The 27,655-nt window shown below is 46.7% G+C and overlaps 1 protein-coding gene across 1 annotated transcript; it reads right to left on the bottom strand.

Annotated features, from left to right (window-relative positions):
• Positions 1–212: 212 nt before the first annotated feature.
• Positions 213–27,057, bottom strand: srd5a3 (steroid 5 alpha-reductase 3). Its single transcript, XM_072496782.1, has 5 exons — positions 26,821–27,057; positions 22,262–22,413; positions 20,682–20,873; positions 17,666–17,797; positions 213–1,313 (listed from the first exon to the last, which is right to left on the bottom strand). Exons 1-5 carry the CDS (start codon positions 27,024–27,026, stop codon positions 1,054–1,056), a joined length of 942 nt encoding a protein of 313 aa, XP_072352883.1. The 5' UTR covers positions 27,027–27,057; the 3' UTR covers positions 213–1,053.
• Positions 27,058–27,655: the final 598 nt, after the last annotated feature.

Genomic DNA, 27,655 nt, shown 5'->3' with positions numbered 1-27,655 from the left:
GACCACACAATTAGGAGAAAGGAAGCAAATGCAGCGGGTGAGAATTATCAGGCATTATAGAGCTCATGAGAGACGTGTAGGAGAGCACACTACCATGATTCCCTGACCTTTAAAGAGCTGGGAATTCTCAATGGGTGACAAGTATAATTACATTTGACTCTGAGGCAAAAATTACAGAAAACTACACCAGAAATATGTATGACACTTACAGGAAATATGTAATACATTTATTTTATAGAAAACCAGTTATTAATATGCACAAACATTTCATCATTAAGTGACAATCATAGTACAAAATACACATACAAAAACTATTTGGAGCATTTGGACAATATACTGAGTGAATTGTGCATTGTTGTAATCATGATAAATGTTATAAAAGTATACGTGGTACAGAATTACAGCAAACTGATAATCTGGAAGATAATAAATGTATGATCTGAGAGGATTGCTCATGATAGACTGAATGGTCTGTTCTCATTCCACATTTTTGCTTGGTAACAGCATCATAGTTAAGAAAAGCAAGAGAGCTATTGGAGTTCCAACACTAAAGCTCAACTGAAAAAATATTAATGTAATTATAAGCTAATTTAAAACAGATCCTTTTGAAGATTTCCATCATGTAAAAGTTTAGCTTGTCAATTATAGGAACAAGAGCCAGAATTCTCCAGCTGTTGGGATTCTCTGTTCCCCTGACAGCACACCCCCGCCTGCGAAATTCTTGGCAGCGTGGGGTGGCTTCAATGGGAAATCCCATTGACAGCAGCAGGAGCTGAGAATCCCACCACCAGTGAATGGCGCACTGCTGTGAAACACGTGGCTGGGACACCAGAGAATCCTGCCCAAGATGTTTTCCTCAAAGCGCATTATTACACAAATTCAGGCATATTAAAAAAAATGATCAATGACAAAGCTTTACTTCATTAAAGGATTAACTGGTAGAAAGAGTATGCAACATGTTTTACAGTTGACTTTAGTGAATTTTATACTATCAAATACAGTACAATGACAGGAGAAGCATCAAAATATAGTATAGCACTGTGAATGAAAGTATTAAAATATAAAAGGTATGAATGCTTTCCGTTTTTTGGGGTATGTATCAAACTTTTTCACATAGAATTCATGACATAGAATGGCCATCATTGCATGACTCAATAACACGTATAGCACAAGAAACCACCAAGTAAGGTGTCGTCCTTCAAAGGTCATACTTATAGCAAGGTAGATCAGCAATTCAGCCAAGTAATGTGGGCAGGAAACGACTTCAAACCAGTCACCATAGGGAATGCTATGCCGGAAGTTTATCACTTCACCTGTATATTAACAACAGAAAAATACATCAAGCAAATTTTAGTACAGCTCATTATTTCAATTTAAAAATTATTCCATACACCTTGATAATTGCTTCATAACTTTAGCGTCATCAAAGGGGAAATGAAAACAAACATACATTGAGGCAAATTATCATCTGACAGATTCAGAGTAAAAAATTTAATAGTTACATTTTTGATTGTCTGAATATAGAATATGTGCCACGATATTTGGAGACAGTAAAGAGGTTTTTCTTTTTGGAAAGCCGATTGGCTACATCCTACAAAACTACTATTGTATATTTCTACTGAAAATCTACATCTATGCAGTTAAAACTGATGAAAATACAATCTGTAAACATCAAACGCAAATCTCAGTGACCGAATTTAACTCTCTAATTACTGCACAGAATCTCTTCCTGTGACTACGCTGTTTCTGTTAGTTTCCGCAACTGGGCAGCAAGCATGCTCGTACTTCAACTTCCATTCCATGTAATAGAATGTGTTTTTTTATTTGTGGTTCCCAGAGCATTGAATTTCTTCTCCTGTCCACATCATTAGGACCCAGTGAAAGTTAGAGATTTTTGCATTGATAGGAGGGGCAATCAAAAATAACAGAATTTTTTATTGTTCATTTATGGGATGTGGACGTCACGGGCAAGGCCACCATTTATTTCCCACCCCTTACTGCCCTCAAGAAGATAATGGTGAGCTGCCTTCTTGGACCACTATAGTCCATTTGGTATAGATATACCCACAGTGCTGTTCGGAGGGATTTCCAGGATTTTGACCAAGCAACACTGAAGGAACAGTGACATATTTCCAAGTCAGGATGGTGTGTGGCTTGGAAGTGGACTTCCAAGTGGTGTGTCTGCCGTGCTTGTCCTTCTAGATGGTAGCAGTTGTGGGTTAGGAAAGTGCAATGTAAAGAGTGTTGGTGAGTTCTTGCAGTGCATCTTGTAGATGAAACATATGACACTGCTGTTACTGTGCGTCGGTGAGACAGAGAGCGAATGCTTTTGGAAGGGGTGCCAATGAAATGGGCTGCTTTGTCCTGGATGATGTTGAGCTTCCAGAGGTCTGTTGGAGCTGCACCCGTCAAGGAAATTGGAGTGTATTCATCACACTTCTGACTTGTGCCTTGTAGATGGTGGACAGGCTTTGGGGAGTCAGGTGAGTTACTCGCTGCAGGATTCCTAACCTCTCACCTACTCTTGTACCCACAGTATTACACGGCTGGTCCAGTTCAGTTTCTGGTCAATGACAACCCCAAGGGTGTTGAAAGTGGGGGAATTCAGCAATGGTAATGCAATGGAAAATCAAGGTGCAATGGTTAGATTGTTTCTTGTTGGAGATGGTCATTGCCTGGCACATGTTTCTTGCCACTTGTCAACTCAAGCCTGTATATTGTCCAGGTCTTGCTGCATTTTGACATGGACTGCTTCTGTATGAGTAGTGGCGACTGAACATTGTGCAATTGGTGCGATCATCAACGAATATTCGCTTCTCTGACCTTATAACTGAAGGAAGGTTATTGATGAAGCAGCTGAAGATGGTTGGGCTTAGGACACTACCCTGAAGAACTCCTGCAGGGATATCCTGGAACTGAGCCGTTTAACCTTCAACCACCACAACCTTCTTCCTTTGTGCTAGGTATGCTCTAATCGGCAGAGAGTTTCCTCCCTGATTCTCACAAAATTTAGTTTTGTTACGGCTCCCTGATGCCTCATTCAGTCAAATGTTGCCTTGATGTCAAGGGCAGTGACTCTTATTTCACCTCTGGAGTTCAGCTCTTTTGCCCATGTTTGAATTAAGGCTGTAAAGAGGTCAGGAGCTGAGTGACCCTGGCAGAACCCAAACTGAGCGGCAGTGAGCATGTTATTGCCGAGTAAGTGCCGCTTGATAGCACTGTTGATGATTCCTTCCATCACTTCACTGTTGTAGCTGTACTGGAACAGCTTGGCTAGGGGTGCGGTAAGTGCTTGAGCGAAAGTCTTAAGTACAATTTCCAGAATACTGCCAGGGCCTGTAGCCTTTTCAGTATCCAGTGCCTTCAGCCATTTTCTGACATCATGTGGAGTGAACATAATTGGCCAAAGACTGGCATCTGTGATGCTGGTAAGCTCCAGAGGAGGCCAAGATGGATCTGCCTCTTGACACTTCTGGCAGAAGATTTTTGCAAATGCTTTGCATTATCTTTTGCACTGATGTGCTGCCCCCCCCCCCCCCCCACCCCCACCCCCCACCCATTGTTAAGGATGGGGATAGTTACGGATCCTCCTTCTCCAGTGAGTTGTTTAATTGTCCACCACCATTCACAATTCGATGTGGCAGGACTGCAGAGCTTAAATCTGATGCAAAAACAAAAAATGCTAGACAATTGCAGCAGGTCTGACAGCATCTGTGGAGAGAGAATGTAACTAACGTTTTGAGTTTGGATGACTCTTTGTCAAAGTTTTAGGCTGGATTGAGTTGGGGCGGAGTGGGGGTGGGGAGGAAATGGGTGTCACAGCGGGTGCGTCATGCCACCATTTGGATCGTGTGGTCCCGTTCCAGGGGCAACCCCAGCTCCTGCGTGCTTTTCCCACCGATCACCCACAACGTCCAGTGACCGTGGAGCCTCTGGCTGCACGGCTGAAGGCTACTGCTAATTGGGAATTGGTAATCATAGTTAAGTGAGCGTTTCACACATCCCAAGTGGATCCCCATGTGTGGACGAGCCATGTAGCACGTGGGGGTGATTGCCAAGCATCCCAATCAGACTGTGATACCTGGACACTGTGCCTGAGCACTACAGGAAGGAACACCACAGACTCAGCAGCCAACATCCGAACACCCAGGGGCTGGGCCCCAGCACCGGGGACATTTCCGTGACCAGAGGGTGGATGTGTGCACCGGGGAGGGGACCAGCGCCTGGTCCAGGTAACGTTACATACGGGTCTGAGGTACAGGGTGTGGGGTCCAGTGAGTAGGGGCCCCGCTGCAGCCAGGGGTGAGTGGGCAGGGCATGCTGGGGAGAGGACTGGGTGAAAGCCACCACTGGTTGTCAGTCTCACACTGTCTCGCAATGACTTACAGATATTAAACAGTGTGGAAGTTATCTTGGACCCCACAGAAGCTGTCCTCGTGATGCTACTGGCAGGCCAGACGGCCAGACACTGGAGGAGGCGGTGGCGGCAACATTGGCAGAGGCTCGAGGCCCCGCCCCACACCCTGAGGACCCAGCTGTCCATTAGGCCATGGAGGGAACCAGAGGGGTTGGCCAGTTGACGGCCCAAAGTGTACAGGCATTGACAAAGAGTCACCCAGGCTCGAAACGTTAGCTCCCTTATCTCGCCTCATATGCTGTCAGATCGGCCGAAAGTGTGCAGTATTTTCTCTTTTTGTACAGGCGTCGCTGGTCTTTTGAACAGATGACAGACATCTGTGTGTCGCAGGAGGTACCCCCTCAACAAGGGACGAGGCATCACGTGGAGGACACCCACTCCCGGTGGCCGTCAAGGTCACCGCTGCCCTGAACTTTAAAAAAATATTTTTAATTAGGGTATTTGCAAGTTTTTATAATAATAACAGCAACATAAACATGGTACAATAAACATTTCCACCCCCATCACAATCTTTACACACCCCAATCATAAAACAACAATCCGGCCCTCTCCCCCACCCTTTGGAATTCTGCTTCAGCTGACATTTTAATTTTCTCCGAGAAAGTTGACGAACGGCTGCCACCTCCGGGTGAACCCTACCATTGACCCTCTTAAGGCGAACTTTATTTTCTCGAGACTGAGAAACCCAGCCATGTCACTAATCCAGGGTCTTTACACTTGGGGGCTTTGAGTCCCTCCACATTAACAAGATCCGTCTCCGGGCTACCAGGGAGGCAAAGGCCAAGACATCCGCCTCTTTCGCCCCCTGCACTCCCGGCTCTTCCGACACTCCAAAGATCGCCACGTCTGGACTTGGCACCACCCGTGTTTTGAGTATCGTGGACATTGCCTTAGCGAAACCCTGGCAAAATCCTCTAAGTTTTGGGCATGCCCAACATGTGGGCAGCACAGTAGCCTTGTGGATAGCACAATTGCTTCACAGCTCCGGGATCCCAGGTTCGATTCCGGCTTGGGTCACTGTCTGTGCGGAGTCTGCACATCCTCCCCGTGTGTGCGTGGGTTTCCTCCGGGTGCTCCGGTTTCCTCCCACAGTCCAAAGATGTGCAGGTTAGGTGGATTGGCCATGATAAATTGCCCTTAGTGTCCAAAATTGCCCTTAGTGTTGGGTGGGGTTGTTGGGTTATGGGGATAGGGTGGCGGTGTTGACCTTGGATAGGGTGCTCTTTCCAAGAGCCGGTGCGGACTCGATGGGCTGAATGGCCTCCTTCTGCACTGTAAATTCTATGATAATGACATGTGGACATGATTTGCTGGGCTTCCCATGCACTTCGCACACCTATCCTCTACCCCCAAAAAAGTGCTCATCCGGGCCACCATCATGTGTGCCCGGTGGACTATCTTGAATTGTATCAGGCTAAGCCTGATGAGGATGCATTAATCCTGCTTAGGGCAATCACCCACAGACCCACCTCTATCTCTCCTAGTTCGTCTTCCCACTTCCCCTCAAGCTCCTCCACCGGAGTTTCCTCCGATTCCAAAATATCCGATACCTTCCCCTCTCCCACCCAGGTAGTGGAGACTACTCTGTCCTGTATCCCCCTTGGCGGCAGCAGCGGGAAGGCCGGAACCTGCCTGCTCAAGAAGTCTCACACCTGAAGATACCCAAACCCATTCCCTGCTGGCAATTCAAATTATCGTCCAAGGCTATCAAGCTGGGGAAGCTCCCGTTTATAAATAGATCCCCCATCCTCCCAATTCCTGCCCTTTGCCATCTCCGGAACCCACCATCTAGCCTACCCGGTACAAACCGATGATTATTATAAATCGGGGTCCAAACCGATACTCCCTCCACTCTCATATCTCCTCCACTGACCCAAGATTCTCAGAACCGCCACCACCACCGGACTTGTGGAGTATCGGTGCCGTTATCAGTGCTCCCAAACTTGTCTTTACTTGTCTCCATCCACTCCCACACCGACCCCTCCCCCACTACCCACTTCCTAATCATGGCTATATTAGCCGCCCAGTAGTAATCGCAAAAGTTCGGCAGCGCCAACCCACCCTCCCCCCAACTGCGCTCCAGCAACATTTTCTTCATTCGTGCGGTTTCACCCGCCCACACAAAGCCTGAAATAACCTTATTTACCTGTTTAGAAAAGGCCCTTGGGATGAAGATGGGGAGGCACTGAAAGACAAATGGGAAATCTGGGGAGGACCGTCATTTTCAGTCTGGTACACTCCGCAGCGGGAGCATGTCCCATCTTTTAAAGTCCCCTTCCATTTGTTCTACCAGCCGGGATAGGTTTAACTTGTGCAGTACCTCCCATTCCTGGGCCACCTGGATTCACAGATACCGAAAGCTCTTCCCTACCATTCTAAACGGTAGCTCTCCCAGTCTCGTCTCCTGTCCTCTTGCCTGGACCGCGAACATCTCGCTTTTCCCCATGTTCAATTTATACCCTGAAAATTGCCAAATTCCCCAAGGATCCACATAACATCCCCCATCCCCTCCAACAGGTCTGAAATATACAAGAGCAGCTCATCTGCGTAAAGCGAGACCTGGTGCTCCAACACCCCCCCAAACCAGCCCTTTCCAATTCCTAGAGGCTCTTAACGCCATGGCCAATGGCTGTGGCCAGAGCAAACAGTAGTGGGGAGAGGGACCCTTGCCTCGTCCCTCAGTGTAGTTTGAAATACCCCGGTTCGTGCCGGTATTGGTGCCTGATAGAGCAACCGCACCCAGTCAATGAAGCCCTCACCAAACCCAAACCTTCCCAGCGCCTCCCACAGGTAATCCCACTCCACCCGATCAAAAGCCTGCATCCATCGCTACCAGCACCTCCATCTCCCCTCCTTCTGAGGGCATCATAATAACATATTTAAAAGCCTTCGAACATTGGCCGTGAGTTGCCTGCCCTTTACAAATCCCGTCTGGTCTTCCCCCATCACCCCCGGGACACAATCCTCTATCCTTGTGGCCAGTATCTTAGCCAGCAGTTGGCATCCACATTCAGTAGAGAAATTGGCCTGTATGACCCGCATTGCTCCGGATCCATCTCCCATTTCAGGATCAATGAAATCGAGGACTGCAACATTGTTGGGGGGGGGAGGACTCCCTTCTCTCTTGCTTCATTAAATGTCGTCACCTGCAGTGGGCTCAATATCTCTGAAAAATTCTTATAGAATTCCACCGGGTAGCCATCCGGCCCCGGGGCCTTGCCCGACTGCATGCCCTCCAGCCCCTCAATTTCAACTGAGGCTCCCAGCCCTTCCACCAGATCCTCATCCACCCTCAGGAACCTCAACTGACCCAAAAACTGCCTCATTCCCTCCACCCCAGCCGGGGGTTCCGACTCATATAATTTGCTGTAAAAGTCCTTAAACACCTCATTCACCCTACTGGGTCCAGGACAGTAATACCAGCTCTACTCTTTACTCTCCCTGGCCGCCTCCCTTTTCCTGAGCTGGGGCGCTAACATTCTGCTTGCCTTTTCCCCCTACTCATAAATCGCCTTGCCTTCCTCAGCTGTTCCACCGCTTTCCCTGTAGTCAACAGCCCAAACCCCACCTGTAACCTCCGTCGCTGCCTCAGTAGCCCCGTGTCCGGTGGCTCCGAGTATCTCCTGTCCACCTGGAACATCTCCTCCACTAATCTATCCCTCTCAGCCCATTCCGCCTTTTCTCTGTGGGCACGTATCGAGATTAATTCCCCTCTGACCACTGCCTTCAAAGCTTCCCAGACCATTGCTGCAGAGCCCTCCCCCGTATCATTTGTTTCCAGGTAGTTTTGGATGGACTTGTTCACCCGCCCACAGATCACTTCGTCCGCTAACAACCCCACATCCAGCCTGCATAGCAGGTGTTGTCCTCTCTCCAAACTAACCCAGAGATCCATCAATGTGGGGCATGATCGACACTGCGATTGCCGAGTACTCAGTATCCACCAACCCCGGTATTAGAGCCCTGCTCAGAACAAAAAAGTCGATGCGAGAGTATACCTTGTGGACATGGGAGAAAAAAGAAAACTCCTTCGCCCTTGGCCGTGCAAACCTCCATGGGTCTACTCCTCCCATCTGTTCCATAAACCCCTTCAAGGCACCTTCCCTGTCCTGGATTTTGACCGGACCAATTCCGGATCAATGACTGTGTTAACTTGATCATGGGCGGAAATTTTATGTGACTCTAAGTCTGGGATCTTACCTAACACCCACCTCAACGAGCAGCAGCACGGTTTTGTGAAGGGGAGGTCGTGTCTCACGAACTTGATTAGGGTTTTTCGAGGAGGTCACAAAGGTGATTGATGCAGGTAGGGCAGTGGATGTTGTCTATATGGACTTCAGTAAGGCCTCTGACAAGGTCCCTCATGGCTGACTGGTACAAAAGGTGAAGTCATACCGGATCAGAGGTGAGCTGGCTCACAAATCGCCTTGCCTTCCTCAGCTGTTATAGGTTAGCTGTTATTGGATAGGTTAGGTGAATGGGCTAGGGTCTGGCAGATGGATTCAATGTTGCCAAGTGTGAGGCTATCCATTTTGGGAGGAATAACAGCAGAATGGATTATTATTTAAACGGTAAGATGTTAAAACATGCTGCAGTGCAGAGGGACCTGGGTGTGCTGGTGCACGAGTCGCAAAACGTTGGTGTGCAAGTGCAACAGGTGATTAAGAAGGCTAATCGAGTTTTGTCTTTCATTGCTAGAGGGATGGAGTTCAAGACTAGTGAGGTTATGCTGCAATTGTATAGGGTGTTGGTGAGGCCGCATCTGGAGTACTGTGTTCAGTTTTGGTCTCCTTACCTGAGAAAGGACATATTGGCACTGGAGGGAGTGCAGAGGAGATTCACTAGGTTGATCCCAGAGTTATGGGGATTAGATTATGACGAGAGGTTGAGTAGACTGGGACTGTACTCATTGGAGTTTAGAAGGATGTGGGGGGATCTTATTGAGACATATAAAATTATGAAGGGAATAGATAGGATAGATGCGGGCAGGTTGTTTCCACTGGTCGGGGAAAGCAGAACTAGGGGGCATAGCCTCAAAATAAGGGGAGGTAGATTTAGGACGGAGTGTAGGAGGAACTTCTTCACCCAAAAGGTTGTGAATCTCTGGAATTCCTTGCCCAGTGAAGCAGTTGAGGCTCCTTCTTTAAGCGTTTTTAAGAAAAAGATAGATGCCTTTCTAAAGAATAAAGGGATTCGGGGATATGGTGTACGGGCCGGAGAGTGGAGCTGAGTCCACAAAGATCAGCCATGATCTCATTAAATGGCAGAGCAGGCTCGAGGGGCCAGATGGCCTACTCCTGTTCCTAGTTCTTATGGCAAGATGGATACAGAACTGACAAGGTCATAGACGGCAGAGAGTAGTAATGGAAGGGTACTTTTCTGATTGGAGGGCTGTGACTAGTGGTGTTCCGCAGGGATCAGTGCTGGGCCTTTGCTGTTCAGAGTATATATAAATGATTTGGAGGAAAATGTAACTGGTCTGATTAGTAAGTTTGTGGACGACACAAAGGTTGGTGGAATTGCGGATAGCGATGAGGACTGTCAGAGGATACAGCAGGATTTAGATTGTTTGGAGACTTGGGCGGAGAGATGGCAGATGGAGTTTAATCTGGACAAATGTGAGGTAATGCATTTTTGGAAGGTCTAATGCAGGTAGGAAATATACAGTGAATAGTAGAACCCTCAAGAGTATTGACAGTCAGAGAGATCTAGGTGTACAGGTCCACAGGTCACTGAAAGGGGCAACACAGGTGGAGGTGGGAGTCAAGAAGGCATATGGCATGCTTGCCTTCATTGGCTGGGTCATTTGAGTATAAAAATTGGCCGGGTCATTGAGTATAAAAATTGGCAAGTCATGTTGCAGCTGTTCAGAACCTTAGTTAGGCCACACTTGGAGTATAGTGTTCAATTCTGGTCGCCACACAATCAGAAGGATGTGGAGGTTTTAGAGAGGGTGCAGAAGCGATTTACCAGGATGTTGCCTGGTATGGAAGGCACCAGCTATGAGGAGAGGTTGGATAAACTCAGTTTGTTCTCACTGGAATGAAGGAGGTTGAGGGCCGACCTGATAGAGCTCTACAAAATTATGAGAGGCAGAGACAGGGTGGATAGTCAGAGACTTTGTCCCAGGATAGAGGGGCCATAGGTTTAGAGGAGATGTACGGGACAAGACTTTTACACAGAGGGTAGTGGGTGCCTGGAACTCGCTGCCAGAGGAGGTGGTGGAAGCAGGAACGATAGTAACGGTTAAGAGGCATCTTGACAAATACATGAATAGGATGGGAATAGAGGGATAAGGACCCCGAAAGTGTAGAAGATTTTAGTTTAGACGGGCAGCATGGTTGGCACAGGCTTAGAGGGCCGAAGGGCCTGTTCCTGTGCTGTACTTTTCTTTGTTCTTGTTCATAAATTCCACATCGTCCCCATTCGGAGCATATACATTCATGAGTACCACCCGCAACCCCTCCAGCTTCCCACTCACCATTATGTACCTACCCACCGTGTCTGACACGATTCTCCCTGCCTCGAATGCCACCGTTTATTGATCAAGATCGCTACACCCCTGGTCTTTGAGTCCAGCCCAGAGTGGAATACTTGGCCAAACCTCCCCTTTCTCAATCTAGTCTGGTCTATAACCTTTAGGGTCTCTCTTGTAACATTGCCACGTCCACCTTCAGCCCCCTCAAATGCGCAAACACGCGAGCCCTCTTGACCGGCCCATTCAACCCGCTAACATTCCATGTAATCAGCTTGGTCGGGGCTTCCCGCCCCCCCTTTCTCCCCCCCTCCTCCCTGCCGACTAGCCAACACCCTTTTTAGGCCAGCCTCCAGCTCGCGTCCCCGGCCTCCTCGAGCCCCCCCCTCGGGCATTCGCCGTCCCCGACCTCACATTTGTCCCTTAGTAACAATTCTTCCCGTCAGCAAAGCAACACCCCCTGGTAACAGCACCAGAAACCCAACCCCCCCCCTTACCAAGCTCCAGCTTAACACCTGCTCGCCCCCCACTGTGCTTCCGTGAGTCAGCTGACTTAGCTGACTTGATAGCTCCCGCCCAATGCACCAAACAGTCTGTCTCCCCATTGTTCTCTCCCCTCTCCCCCACTTGGACAAACATATTCAAAGCATCACATTCCCCAGTAAACAAACATCAGAAAAAACATGTGGAAAAACAACCACATAAACCAACCCCCCTCCAACCAGATCCCAGTAAGACAAAGTTAACTTTAGCCATCGAAACAGCCCCTTATTGCACCTAACACAACTTATTCAAACTAGCACAAAAGTGATTGTCAACAAATCGCCACTACAATACTCTCCCCAAGGATTCAGTGTCTTTAGTTCACATCCAGTCTTTTTACCTTGATGAAAGTCTGCTGTTTCGAAGTAAAAATCCCGTTCCTCATATGTGACCCACAGACGGGCTGGGTACAACAACCAGAACTTCACCCCCTTCTTAAAAAGTGCCGCTTTTGCCCGATTCCACCCAGCCGATTACACTCTTGGCCAAATCCACGCCCAGGTCTTGATAAATGCGCAGCTCACAATTCTCCCACCTGCTGCTCCGTTCTTTTTTGGCCCACTGCAGAACGTGTTCCTGGTCCAGAAAATCGGTGCAAACGTACCACCATCGCCATCGGCGGCACATTCGCTCGTGGCATCTTCGAGAAAGCTCTGTGCGCTCTATCTACTTCCAGTGGTCGAGGGAACGCCTCAGCCACCATCAACTTATCCAGCATATTCGTCACATAGCCCCTCGCATTCGATCCCTCACTGCCTTCAGGGAGGCCGACAATTCTCAGGTTCTGCCCCCTGGACTTGTTCTCCAGGTCCTCCAGCTTCTCTTGCATTCTTTTCTGGTGGTTATTCATCATCTCCACCTTGGTCTCCAGCATGGTTAGGTATTCCTCGTACTCGGACATCTTTTTCTCCACCTCCTGGATCGCACGTCCGTGGGTTTCTTGATTCTGCACCACCTGATCAATCGAAGCCGTGATCGGGTCCAGCGTGTCATTCTTAAGCTTGGCGAAGCAATCTTCAAAAAACTTCACCAGGTGCTCCGTCGAGCACTGTGCCGTCTCCCCACGGCCCTGCTTTTCCTACGTTGCCAGCTCTGCTCGCATCTTCCTTGTGGAACTTTGTCTTCTCACACGGCCACTTCTGGTCCAATTCTCCATCCACTGGAGGGGGATTTCTCCTCACCGTCTCATTCTTCACCGATTTATCCAATAAAATCCAGAAAAAAACAGGAGAAAAAGGTCCAAAGGTCCGTCACAGGCGGGAGCTATCAAATGTGTGACCTACTTCTCCATAGCCGCCACCGGAACTGCCCTGAACTTCTAAGCCTCGGGATCATTCCAGAGCTCAACCGGGGACTTGTGTGGCATCTCACAAGCTACAGCCCACAAACGCATCTGTGAAGTCACGGATGACCTGTTTGCGCGGGCAGCGGACTATATAAACTTTGACATGGGCCAGGCCCAATAGGATGCCCGGGCAGCTGGTTTCTCCACCATCGATGGGATGCCCCAGGTCCAGCTGCTGATAGACTGCACGCATGTCGCCTTGCACTCGCTGGGTTATCTGGGAGTGCCCTACATTAGCAAGAATGTCTAGCTCGTGTGCAACCACCAAATGAAGATCATGCACGCGTGTGCACGCTTCCCAGGGAGTGTGTATGACAGCGACATCCTGGGGCAGTCAGACAACCCCAGCCTCTTCAAGGACCACCCCAGATGGCTGCTTGGCTATTGGGGAATAAGGGATATCTGCTGAGGACCTGGCTAATATCGCCAGTACGGTGGCTGGTGACCGATGCGGCCACCTGGGCTGTCATTGAGCTGCATCGAACTCCTCAGGATACAGTTCCGCTGCGCCTCAACTGCTCTGGTGGTGCCCTGCGGTACAGCCACCACCCCCCCCCCCCCCCAAAAAGAAGGTTGCCTACTTTGTGGTGGTCTGCTGTTTCTTCCGCAACCTGGCACAGCAGCAGGGCAACGTGCTGGAGGAACATATGTCCACCTCCGAGGAGGAGGATGAGGAGCCACCAAACCAGGAGGGGCTGGAGGATGAGCCCGGGGAGGACCCGCAAGATCAGCCGGAGGATAGAAGGCGGCAATGGGGAGGGCCCGAGAGACTCTCATCTTCACCTGCTTTACATAGGACGTGGCCTCGCCCGTCATTCTCCCTCCCCAACAATCCCCTTTCCCGCAACCCTTCTGCCAGTTCCCCGTCCCCCCCCCCCCCCAGTTACCACCCTCCCAGGGTCTGTGTCACATCATTCCAGGATGAGGGGACTGTGTTGGCACTGTCAGCAGGTCACTGTCGAGGGCAGGGGTTGATGATAGCCTGCTGTGAGCTGAGCGCTGGTGTTCCTCATTCAATGCCATAGTCTGACCTTTGCCTGTCTGTTGAGTACTCGCTCACTCATCACCTGCACGTGGTGTGTCGGGCTGCGGGGCGGGGGGATAGAGGGACCCTGGAACACTGCTTCCGGGGAGACGGGGCATGGGATTGATGCTCGGCCCACATTGAGGAAGGAAGTGCTAGAGGTGTCATATTGGTCAAGGTCAACGATTTGTATGAATTAACAGGTGTCCCCAAATGCCCCAATCCCCCAATGGTGCTGACCCCCCTTCCCCACCCCTCCCAGACTCTCCCCCATCCCTCCCCAACAATGTCTCCAACCCAATCCTCCCCACCTCCCCCATGCCCTCTCAGTGATCCTCGACCTGCTTAGCCTTCCATGCTCTACTGCTGAGTCTAGGTATGTCCCCAGGGTGCACAGACTTTTCACAGTAACTTCATTGCAGTGTTAATGTAAGCCTACTTGTGACAATAAAGATGATCAGAGGTGAAGGCAGCCTGCTGCCTACCACGTCCCATGGCCTTCAATGCCACTGGAGACATCCTCTGGGGCCAGCGGCACACACAGCCCCGCCATGCCACTCTGTTCCGGGTGCTGACTCTGAGACATGCCACTTTCAGTGTGCTGGGTCTCGGGGGAGCGGGTGGCTGCCATCCGCCACTCAGTCGGGTGGCTCTGAGTTGGCACCCACGCCCCCTCCTCCTGGTTGGTGCCTATAGGGCCCTGTGGTTCATCTCCGGACAGAAGGGCAGTTCTTTCGACCCCAGTTGCCCCTGCCTCACCTGACTCTGCCAGCCCTGTCGGCTCTCCAATGTCTGCAGAACAGTGTTGGCGCCCTTGGCAATGCTTCTCAGTGACTGGGACATGCTCTGGAGCACCCCGGCAATGCCCACCTGCGACTGGGACACGTTCCCCAACGAACAGGACATGCTCTGCAGTGCACTGGCTGCCCGGTGGCTGATCTTCTGAGGGACTCTGGGGAATAGGGCATCCTGTCTGGCTTTCACCGCGTCCAGTAATCTGCCCAGGTCAGCATTCCCGAATCGTGGGGCTGGTCTTCTCGGCGGTATGGCTGCAAGCTGAGTGGGGTTTTTTAAAATTCATTTACGGGATGTGGGCGTCGCTGGTTCGGCCAGCATTTATTGCACATCCCTAGTTGCCCTTCAGAAGGTGGTGATGAATTGCCTTCTTGAACCGCTGCACTCCTTGAGGGGTAGGTACACCCACTGTCCTATTAGGAAGGGAGTTCCAGGATGTTGCCCCAGTGACAGCGAAGGAACGGCGATATATTTCCAAGTCAGGGTGGTGAATGACGTGGAGGTGAACGTCCAGGTGGTGGGGTTCCCAGGTATCTGCTGCTCTTGTCCTTCTGGATGGTAGTGGTCGTGGGTTTGGAAGATGTTGTATAAGGAACCTTGGTGAGATACTGCAGTGCATCTTGTAGATGGTACACACGGCTGCCACTGTTCGTCAGCGGTGGAGGGTTTGAATATTTATGAGGAGGAGGAGCAATCAAGCAGCTGCTTTGTTGTGAATGGTGTTGAGCTTCTTGAGTTGTTGAAACTGCACTCATCCAGGCAAGTGGTGAGTATTCCATTACACTCCTGACTTATGTCTTGTAGTTGGTGGACAGGCTTTGGGGGGCTCAGGAGGCGAGTTACTCGCCGTAGCATTCCTAGCCTTTGACCTGCCCTGGTAGCCACATTATTAATATAGCTAGTCCAGTTCAGTTTCTGATCAATGGTAACCCCCAGGATGTTGATTGTGGGGGATTCAGCGATGGTAATGCCATTGAATGCCAAGGGGCGGTGGTTAGATCCTCTCTTGTAGGAGATGGTCATTGCCTGGCATTTGTGCGGCGCAAATATAACTTGCCACTTGTTAGTCCAAGCCTGAATATTACTGGATGGTTGACTGTGCAGGATCAGTTTAAGTGCTGCTTTCCCTTTTTAGCAGGGGACTGGCAAGCTCGGTTCCAGTGAATCAGCCAGCTGGACCATCATTTGCAGCGTGAAGCCTGTGGGGCCCTGTTAAGTGGATCAATTAACATTTTATAGCAATGACAGCCTCTGAGCCCTGCATCGGGAAGCTTGCAGCACTTCCCGTTCGCTGCCATGATTAGAAACTCTTTGATTAAAACCAAATTTAATTTCAACCTTGAGAGAACTTTAGCTTCAGCAACCAACAATGTGGCAGCCCAACAAAGAGATTCTTTTGATTTATGTGGTTGTCTATTGAGGAAAGGTTGGACTGGTTAGGTTTGTATCCACTAGAAGTTGGAAGAGTAAGAGGCAATTTGACCGAAACCTTTAAGATCCTGAGGGGTTTTGACAGGGCAGATGTTTCCTCTTGTCGGAGAATCTTTTTTTCCTTTCTTTTTAAAAAATAAATTTGGAGTACCCAATTATTTTATTTTTTTCCAATTAATGAGCAATTTAGCGTGGCCAATACACCTAACCTACACATTTTTGGATTGTGGGGGTGAAACCCATGCAGACACGGGGAGAATGTGCAAACTCCACACGGACAGTGACACAGGGCCGGGATTCGAACCCGGGTGCTCAGCGCTGTAGGCTGTAGTGCTAACCACTGTGCCGCGTGCCGCCCTCGCTTGTCGGAAAATCTTGAACTAGAATAAGAGGTCACTCATTTTGTTTTTTATTCGTTCATGGGACATGGGCGTCGCTGGCTGTGCCAGCAGGTAAGGGCGGCAGATTTCCCTAAAGGACATTAGTGAACCAGATGCGTTGTTGCAATAATTGACAATGTTTTCATGGTCATTAGACGTTTGATTCCAGATTTTTATTGAATTAAAATTTTACCATCTGCAGTGGCGGGATTTGAATCTGGATCCCCAGAGCATTACTCTGGGCCTCTGGTTTATTAGTCCAGTGACAATACCACTATGCCATCGCCTCCCCATGCCATTTAAGCCAGAGGTGAGGAGAATTATTTTCTCTAAAAGGTCATGAACCTTTGGAACTCTCTTCCTGAAAAGGCAGTGGAAGCAGGGTCTTTGAATATTTTTTAAGCAGGGCTAGATAGATTCTTGATTAACAAGATAGTTAAAGGTTATTGGGGGTAGGCAGGAATGTGGGGTTGGCTTTAAAGTCGGATCAGCCATGACCTATTTGAATGGTGAAGTAGGTTCAAGGGGCCAAGTGACCTACTCCTAATTCCTACTTATTTTTAATTAAAATATAATTTGGCTTTCCCATTACACTATGGCTTAAGGTACCACCTATGCGATACAGACCAGAACGTCAGTTCAATTTGTACACTGTATTAATTTATAGATCTTATCCCGGGCATAACATTTTCAGAATAATTGGAATGTGTCACAGGGTTGGCCACTGCTGATAACTATCCAGTAATAGTTGCCTAAAAATGTTCATGAATAAATATGAATGAGAGGGTCATTCAGTTGTGATGCTCTATGCAGTAGGATCGTCCACTAATGCTCCATGTTCACACATGAAGAATGGCGAGTGAACAAAATCCTGGAGAGTGCGTATGAAACCATATCACACTATGATTCAGTTCAATTGAAGGGAAGAAATTAGAGAGAAAAGTTAGCCTTCTAGTTAACTAAAATTAAACTGTCTCTTCACCTTTTGTTCTGTCAGATCAAGTGAATAATTATTACAAGAATTACTGCAACACCAGCGCACCATTTTAGTGTGTCAACTTAAATGACATTCTGCATGTTATGTTAGTGAACTAAAATTTGACAGCACTTTTATAATTATTAAATAGCAGGTGTTCATTAGGGCAATCATTACTGAATTTACAGAAAGTAATACAACTTTGCTTGCAATGTTATGGATAAGCAGGCAAGTTCAGTATCATTTCTCTTTTACAGAAGTATTGTGTAATGTTTTTACCCAATTTGTTCTTCCTTAGACTGGCCAGTATCACATGACTCTTGTGGTGATGAATTGTTGCCCAGAAAAACAGCATTATTCCAGCTGCATGATACCACTTCCCTTGTGAAAACAGGTCTCGAATAGTATACACTATATATAAGAAAAAAGAATGATTAAAATAACATATAAACATTTTATTTGAGGCTGCATATATAGTGCAGCAACCAAGTTCAAACTCATGGTAAAATTGGATACAATTATACATTTAAAGTGTAGATATAACTGCTGAAAACTCTAATGCCGCATGAAATGGTTTCCTGAAAGGGTTCACACACATCTCGTAGTTAGTGTGCTCAAGAATCAGATCAGGATATGGTGCAAAGTTACACTGCACTTCTAAACTGATGTCCACCCAAAATTAAAATAGCAGGAATACTTCATCCTTAATTTAAAGACTGCAGAGTGGCACGGTGGCTCAGTGGTTAGCACTGCTTCCTTATAGCGCCAAGGACCCGGGTCCGATCCTTGCCTCGGGTCACTGTCCGTGTGGAGTTTGCACATTCTCCCCTGTCGGCATGGGTTTCACCCTCACAACCCAACGATGTGCACACTAGATTACCTCTTAATTGAAAAAAAATAATTGGGCACTTTAAATTTTAAAAAATAATTTAAAGACTGCACTTTACATCCTGATTTGCATCTTTAGCGAAGCACAAAAAAGAAATGAGAAACAGAATAACACAATTATACAGCACAGAAGTTTGTGATTCTTTTCTATTCATTCATGAGATGTGGGCATCGTGAGCTAGGCCAGCATTTACTGGCCATCCCCAATTGCCCTTTTATTCCCCTGTTTTTGCTCATAGCCCTACAAAATGTTCCCCTTAAAGTATTTGTCCAACTCCTTTAAGAAAGTTATTACTGAATTTAATTCCACTATCCTTGCATTCAATATCATGGAATGAAAATCGCTTGTCACAAGTAGGCTTCAAATGAAGTTACTGTGAAACGCCCCTAGTCGCCACATTCCGGCGCCTGTTCGGGGAGGCTGGTACGGGAATTGAACCACGCTGCTGGCTTGCCTTGGTCTGCTTTCAAAGCCAGCGATTTAGCCCTGTGCTAAACCAGCCCCACTGCAAATTAAGAATTCTCATCTCACCTTTGCTTCTTCTGCCAATTAATTACCTTAAATCAGTGACCTCTTACCAACTTTTTTTCCACTGCAAACAGTTCATAACTGTGAACACCCCAGTTAAATCTCCCTGTAACATTCCCTCACAACCTCTATTCATCTAGTCTCACCACTTAACTCAACTATTGTATCCCTGATAACATTTTAGTGAAGCTCTCCTTCATTCCTTTGAAGGCCTTGACATCCTTCCTAAAATGTGGTACTCAGAATCAAACAACATCTGGCTGACAACTAACCTTCTAAACTATTCGCATAATATGTTGGTTTTTATAGTCTACACCTCTATAGTCTGCACCTCTATTAATAAAGCCTAAGATCCTATATGCTTTTAACAGACATTGTAACTTTACGTTGACCTTCAAATATTTGTGTACATACAGACCAGGTATGTCTCTATTATTCGCACATCATTTCAGTCATATTACTGCTCCACATTCTTCCTACCAAAATGCATTACTCTACACTTCTCTGCATTAAATTGCAAGCCTTCTTCGCCAGTGTGTCCAAGTCCTCCTAAGCATTACTACCTTCCTTACAATTTACTGCATTTCTGAGTTTCATGTTATTTGCAAACATTGAAATTATGTATTGTATACAAAATCTAGATCATATATCAAAAAGAGCATGATCCTAATAAACTCCTGGAGAACACCACTGTATACTTCCCGCCCATCTAAAAAACAACTATTCATCAGGGGGCAGCACGGTAGCATTGTGGATAGCACAATTGCTTCACAGCTCCAGGGTCCCAGGTTCGATTCCGGCTTGGGTCACTGTCTGTGCGGAGTCTGCACATCCTCCCCGTGTGTGCGTGGGTTTCCTCCGGGTGCTCCGGTTTCCTCCCACAGTCCAAAGATGTGCAGGTTAGGTGGATTGGCCATGATAAATTGCCCTTAATGTCCAAAATTGCCCTTAGTGTTGGGTGGGGTTACTGGGTTATGGGGATAGGGTGGAGGTGTTGACTTTGGGTAGGGTGCTCTTTCCAAGAGCCGGTGCAGACTCGATGGGCCGAATGGCCTCCTTCTGCACTGTAAATTCTATGATCATTACTTTCTGCTTTCTGTCTCATAACTACTTTGGATCTATGCTGCACTGCCTCTTTAATCCCATGGGTTTCTATTTTGCTAACAAGTCGATCATGTGGTACCTTATCAAATGCATACTGAGAGGCCATATATACAGTATCAACCACACTTTCTTCATCATCCCTCTCTGTTATTTCAAAGAACTAAAGGAATAAAAGCTGATGGAGTGATGCTGCTGTAACAGTAAGTAGCTCTCAGGTTATAGACTTCTTTCGGTTTGGCTCGGGACACACAGCTATGTGGAAAATCTAAGAGAAGCTATGAATTGGATTATTGAGTGGCATTATAGGATACCAATCATCAACAGGTAGCTGTGCCGAACAGAATACCAGAGTTAGGTTCTTGTATTCCTGCTACTCATGGAAATTCCTTAAGTTTATACTAAATAATACAAAGTTACTCAAGACACAAATTCAGATCTGCTGGTGTAAATGGAGGCACTGAGTGTTTTGCAGTGTTTACCAAGGATGAGGACTTTACCAAAGCTAAGATAAATATGGGGATTACCAGATACTGCAGGACATAAAAATATATACAGAGGCATTAGAAAGAGTAGTAGTATTTAATGATTTGAACTTCGAGTACGAGGCACAATTTGAAGATGACACAAAGTGTAGAAGCACAGGAAATAATGAGGAAAATGGTAATAGGCTTCAAGAGGACACAGGCTAATAGAATGGGTGAATGCATGGCAGAAAAAATTAAAGACAAAAAAACTATCCACACACATACTTCAATTATGCATATGAAAACGTACATTTGATTCCAAGAATGGGTCCTTCACAGTGTACTGTTAAACCAACAAGCACATAATAAACCAAACCCCAGCAATATTGAACAGGGTGAATAACTCCATTTGAAAACACAGAGGTAAAGAGGCACTCTGTAAGGCGTCGAACAGCCTGCATGCACAACATCATTTGAACCAACAGAATGGACAGTTCATCACCTGAGAAAGAAACATAAGGCTATTAAAAAAATACAAGTTCAATATATACACTAGTAATTGTCCTTAATCTTGTTCACATTTGTCGAATAGTGTGTCTGCCTTTGCTCAGTAGTATCATTCTTGTCTTGAACCAGAATGTCAAAAGCCACACTTTAGGTTTGAACAAAACTTTTCAGTGCAGTACTGAGAGATTTCTGTATTGTCAGAGGTACCAGATGGAATCATGGCCAGTTCCATCGTTTTAGGTAGATACAAATATTTCCATGGTACCAGTCAAAGATCAGGAAAGTTCTCCCGAGATTAATTTTGACCAGGCCACAATCAAAATACCTCGAACAAGACAGTTATATCAAGACAGTTTTCTCGCTACTGTTGTGTGACCTTGCTATGTGCCATAGAATCATAGCATTTACAGTGCACAAGGAGGCCATTCGGCCCATTAGGTCTGCACTGGCCCTTGGAAAGAGCACCCCGCTGAAGCCTACACTTCAACTCTGTCCCCGTAACCCCACCTAAACCTTTTAGACACCAAGGGCAATCTAGCACGGCCAATCCACCTAACCTGCACATCTTTGGACTGTGCGAGGAAACTGGAGCACCCGGAGGAAACCCACACAGAAACGGGTAGAACATGCAGACTCCGCATAGGCAGTGACCCAAGGGAATTGAACCTGGGACCCTGGAGCTGTGAAGCAACAGTGCTAACCACTGTGCTACATGCCGCCATTTGGTGCAACATTTCTCTACATTACATTAGTACCTTCAATTCAAAAGTACTTTGGGAAGTCTCGAGGTTATGAAAGGCACAATAAATACAAGTTATTTCCTTCTTATTGTGTACTATTTTGGATTGGAAATTGGTTACAAGACTCAATGTTAGCACAGTTCAAGGGTGATACCATGTTTGATTTCTTCTTTCTTCATTCGACCGTCCTCATTTAGCACTACCGTCCTCATTTAGCACCGGGCTAAAGAACTGGCTTTTAAAGCAGACCAAGGCAGGCCAGCAGCATGGTTCAATTCCCGTACCAGCCTCCCCGAACAGGCGCCGGAATGTGGCGACTAGGGGCTTTTCACAGTAACTTCATTTGAAGCCTACTTGTGACAATAAGCGATTTTCATTTCATTCTAACATAAGTTATCAAAAATGTTTGCTGAAAATGTGACTCGGCTGAAATTATATTGCAGCATAAAGATAAACCTCCTTAATGAGTACTGGATAAAGCATACTAATTTCTAGTTACAGTATCCAAGTCCAATAATTAATTCTAATCTGCATTTACCCAGTTGATCTCCACCATCCTGTTGGTTTACAATGCACCGTCACTTTTAAAATCAGCCTGGTGCTGTTTTATTTGTGCAATAATAAAAAGTACATTAAGACTTGCCAGAGTTTAAGAGCAATACATTTCCACAAAGCAAGCTGAGCGGTCTTTGAAGCCAGATTGGGAACGGGTGGCCGAAAAAGAGACTTCGACAAGTAATTCCAAGTAGAAGAGCATTCCAAATCACCGAAACTACATAGAAATGAGCAAACCATCTGTGGAAAACGTAGAAGAGCAAAGTCAATCTATTAACTGTAACTAGATCCAAAAACAAAAACAATTTTAGGACAATTATATTTGCTCACATAGCAACAGGTGTTAAGAGCTCGGAATAGAATATTTTCAGCTTTTTTTTTTAACCTGATCTCAGGAACAAACTCCATAATCTCATCCTGCAGGTTCATTGCAGAATTGTATACTTTGCTCTAATCGATCAAATTAGCTTAGACCCAAACTCATATTCATCAGTTAGATTTTGTTTTCCAATTTCCACAGTTATTCTTCCGGTCTGCCTCAGTGAGATTGCCAATTTGGTGTCAGGTTGTGCCACACTCTAATTCCTCATGTGTGGTTAACACCAGAAAATAGATTGAAATGAGAAAATGAAATGAAAATCGCTTATTGTCACAAGTAGGCTTCAATGAAGTTACTGTGAAAAGCCCCTAGTCGCCACATTCCGGCGCCTGTTCGGGGAGGCTGTTACGGGAACTGCCTAACCTTAGTATATTTAGGGCTCTTTCAGCAGGGATATTTATTTTGCATCATTAAGGCTCAAAGGGAGGATTTTATTTAAATGTAACATTTATTATCATGCAATTTTCCACTTTTAAATACAGTAGCCTAAAGTCAGGTCCAGCACAATATTTGAAGTGGAAAACCTATTTATATTGCAGAATTCTTTGGGACGCATCTCTGCAATATAATCTGAAGGTCTGAGTTCCATTGAAACTTGATCATTTACACTGGAAGGTAAGTGTTACAATCACCGCGGAGGTCCAAGGGTGTTAGCCATCTGGTTCTCTCCCCCCCCCCCCCCCGCCCGACTTCCACAGAATACAAACTTCCCTGGTAACGGGGCGGGACTTCCCCTTTAACGAGGGGAGGCCTCATAGTATAAAAACCCTGACCTGGGTTCAGGACGAGGTGGGAGACCCTTCCGGGAGTGGACAGTTATTGTGTATAAAGAATAAATCAGTCTACCATTTCATTTGTAATCACTTTGCGTGGATTCTACACTGGCGAAAGACTTAAGTGGAGCTCCCCCAGGTCGGCACCGAGTGTTGCATACCACTTTGTTTAGGTCTCAGGGGGCTTCCAATCCAACGGCTGAGATACCTCACATCGGAAAATTGGAGTCGTATGATGCAGGTACTGATGGTTGGGGGCAGTACATTGAACATATGCAGTATTTTTTTCGGACAAATGCGAACATGAGAGACGAACGACAAACAACAATACTACTAACGGCTTGTGGTGGGCCAACCTACAGTATCATAAAAAGTTTAACTTACCCAGATGCGCTGGACATGCGGTCTTTTGCCACCTTAGTGACCCTTGTAGGGGACCACTTTAACTCCACGCCGCTAATCGTTTGCCGATTCGTTTCATACCGCCACCCAGGCCAAGGGTGATTCGACTAGCTACGTCTTGACAAGATTGTGCAAACTGGCGAAACCTGAGAGTTTAGCGCCCTGAGACTGCTTAGTCTGTGGAATCCACATGGCAACACATCAAAATCTTTTCGCAGAAACCCACTTGAATCTGTAACAGGCGGTCGAGATAGCCATCTCTCGCGAGAGCGTCGAGCAGGGCAGCCAGGTACTCTAAGGCATGGCTGTCCTGAATCTAGGCTGCCTGACCAACTTTACCCACCTAAAAAGCCCCCGACGATGGGGCAATTACCAAAGGGACGTAGGCCGCTGCATCCAAAACCCTTGAGAACCGCCGACAGCCTGCACCGACCAAGAGGTGCTGGATGTTGGGTATGGGCCGTTACCCGGTCCCTCGCATCAGGGATTTACACACGAAACTCAGTGTTGGCCGCACCTTCATGAAGCTGGACATAAGACTCGCACACCTCCAGCTGGTCTTGGATCCCAGCATGCGATATTTCGTGATGATAAATATGCGCGGAGGGTTTTACGAATATACGTGTTCACCTTTCATTGTCTTTTCAGCATGTGCAATCTTCCAGGGGGTAATGGAGACATCCTGCAGGGCTTACTCGGAGTAGCGGTTACCTGGATGATGTCCTGATTACGGGCTCCTCCGACCAGGAGTATCTACAAAACCTGGCCAAAGTCCTGCACTGCACGTTTCGAGGAACCTGGCGTCCGCCTCCAACTGGCGAAATACAGCTTCAACGTGGCCGAGGTCACATATCTGGGTTACCACATGAACCGCCATGGGCTACACCCTGTTGAGGACAAAGTGCGGGCCATCAGACAGGCCCCCATGCCAGGAGTACCGACAGTTCCTTTCTGGGCCCATGAGGGTGTTTATCCCAAATCTTGTTACCCTGATAGCCCCCCTCCATCGACTCTTGAAAACTTAACAAAGGACTGTTGAAAACTTCAAAAGTTCCACTGTACTAGTTAAAAGAAATCAATGCACATTCATGACTTTAATTTCCTGGCCTCTATTTTCCCCCTAATGTCAGTGGAAATAAAGTGTGATCTGGATAGCCACTAGATCCACTGGCAGCCAGAAACAATGGCTCTCGTGGAACCCACCATTTAATGTGGACCTTGAAATATCTGGAGTTAGCACTGCTATCTTGAATTTATTGTTCGATGATCAGACGCAAATTAAAGTGAACAGAATATGAAGGCACTTGTACTTTACTCTTTGTAAATCACATCTGTATTAATACTAGATTTTTTTGCTTCCTAAACAAGCTTTGCTTTTGACATTTATGTTTTATTCAACAATGAATTACAGGCAATTTTACCCCATGTACTCACTGGGAACTGAATTGGGTCCATCCCAGAATCTTAACAGCTGTCACAGGAAAACTTCATTCCACAGTCTGAGGTGGACTAAAACCCATAGATGAAATGAACAGCATGTCAAACTATTAAACTAACTAGTCATCTAAATACAATGTGCTGATGTAACTGGTTTTTTTCTCAAACCAGCCTAATAATTATGAAAATATTCATGCTATAAATTCCTTTGTCCTGTACAATACGGATTTCAATAAAATCAAAATCAGACAGGTTCTACAGAAGGCAGACAGGTAGCAAAGTTGAAACCCCTGTCTCTGCAGTTAATAACCTTATCAAAGTAAAAGAACCTATAATTATCCAATAAAGTAAACACAGTGGATAGCATTGTGGCTTCACAGCGCCAGGGTCCCAGGTTCGATTCCCCGCTGGGTCACTGTCTGTGCGGAGTCTGCACGTTCTCAGTGTGTCTGCGTGGGTTTCCTCCGGGTGCTCCGGTTTCCTCCCACAGTCCAAAGACGTGCAGGTTAGGTGGTTTGGCCATGCTAAATTGCCCTTAGTATCCAAAATGTTTAGGATGGGGTTATGGGTATAGGGTGGAAGTGAGGGTGTAAGTGGGTCGGTGTAGACTCGATGAGCTGAATGGCCTCCTTCGGCACTGTATGTTCTATGTAATATGTAATGACTAGATTAAAATAGTACCAGCAGACTATAAAAGCTCAAGAGTGCCATAACCTGGTCGGACTTTCAATTTTCTGTCTTTTCAACATAATTCCTGTTCTATGAAATTTTAAGTCAAATTTTAGTTAAAGTCTGTACATCTATCACTTCTAAGTTCATAAGTTTAAAAGATATAGGAGCAGAATTAGGCAATTCGGTCCATCGAGTCTACCCCACTATTCGATCATGGTTGATATGTTCCTCATTGGTTACCTACAATGCTACAGACCAAGCGCTGGTACCCTCCTATAATACAATACCAAAAATAAGAGTTGGTGTTACATGTGAATCAAGGTCATGTAAAAAGACTTGCATTGAAATACCCGCATTCACGGTTTCAGGGGAACCCAAAGCATCTTACAGCCAATGAGTACTATTTGGAGTGCCGTCATTGCTGCCATATAGGAACCATATCAGCCAATTAGTGCACAGCGAAGTGTTAATTAAGCTTCTTTTCTTTGAAGCTTTAAAAAAATTATTTCACATGGTGGGGGGGGGGGGGGGGGGGGGGGGGGCATTTATTGCCTATCCCTAGTTGTCCTTGAGATAGTGTTGAGTGAGCTACATTGTTGAACCGCAGCAGTTCTTGAGGAGTACCCAGGGCTGTGAGGGAGGGAGTCCCAGGAATTTCAACCAGCGACAGTAAATGGAAGTCATATTTCCAAGTCAGGGCAGATGGAGTCTCTTATTGACCTCTGAAGTCAGAGAATATACCACCGACAGTGCTGCATTCAATTCCTCATTCAAGTATCAGCAGAGATGTTCTCAAGTCTGGGGTGGGGCCTGTGAGCAGAAGCACAGCAATGTCTGTGCTGTGATACATAGGCCAGTGACATATGCTGGCCTTCCGGACAAAACTCAGCCAATGCTTTATGTTGACTCGGTGCTCCAGAAGAGCCTGAGTTTTATGCACTATCCCCTTGCTTCTGCTGCTGGGCTGCACTGGTCGCTTCTCACCTTTTCGGTAGATCCAAGCGCTGAAGCCAAGGCGGCCGCTGGAAAAAATACTGTTTGCTTTTACCGTAACGCATAAAATCCTCCAATAAAAGGGCGAAGGTCCCGAATTCGGAAAACACATTGTGAAAGATCACAAAGAAAAGAAAAACCGCGGCGATAACGAGCCAAGCTGCACCCAGTAAACCCACTCCGGTGGCAGTAAACATCGCTCCCAACCACTGAGCATGCGCAGACTGCAGCCCCAGCTCAGCCCTCCCCAGAACGAATCACTCACCCTTACCCTATTGACCATAAAACACACGCACTCTTATTCACCATTACCCTATTGACCATAAAACACACGCACTCATTATTCACCATTACCCTATTGACCATAAAACACACGCACTCACTATTCACCATTACCCTATTGACCATAAAACACACGCACTCTTATTCACCATTACCCTATTGACCATAAAACACACGCACTCTTATTCACCATTACCCTATTGACCATAAAACACACGCACTCTTATTCACCATTACCCTATTGACCATAAAACACACGCACTCATTATTCACCATTACCCTATTGACCATAAAACACACGCACTCACTATTCACCATTACCCTATTGACCATAAAACACACGCACTCTTATTCACCATTACGCTATTGACCATAAAACACACGCACTCTTATTCACCATTACCCTATTGACCATAAAACACACGCACTCATTATTCACCATTACCCTATTGACCATAAAACACACGCACTCTTATTCACCATTACCCTATTGACCATAAAACACACGCACACACTATTCACCATTACCCTATTGACCATAGAA

This window comes from Scyliorhinus torazame, chromosome 3 (genome assembly GCF_047496885.1).
Source record: "Scyliorhinus torazame isolate Kashiwa2021f chromosome 3, sScyTor2.1, whole genome shotgun sequence".
Classification (NCBI taxonomy): Eukaryota; Metazoa; Chordata; class Chondrichthyes; order Carcharhiniformes; family Scyliorhinidae; genus Scyliorhinus; species Scyliorhinus torazame.
This window is presented reverse-complemented; position numbering and strand designations above follow the sequence as displayed.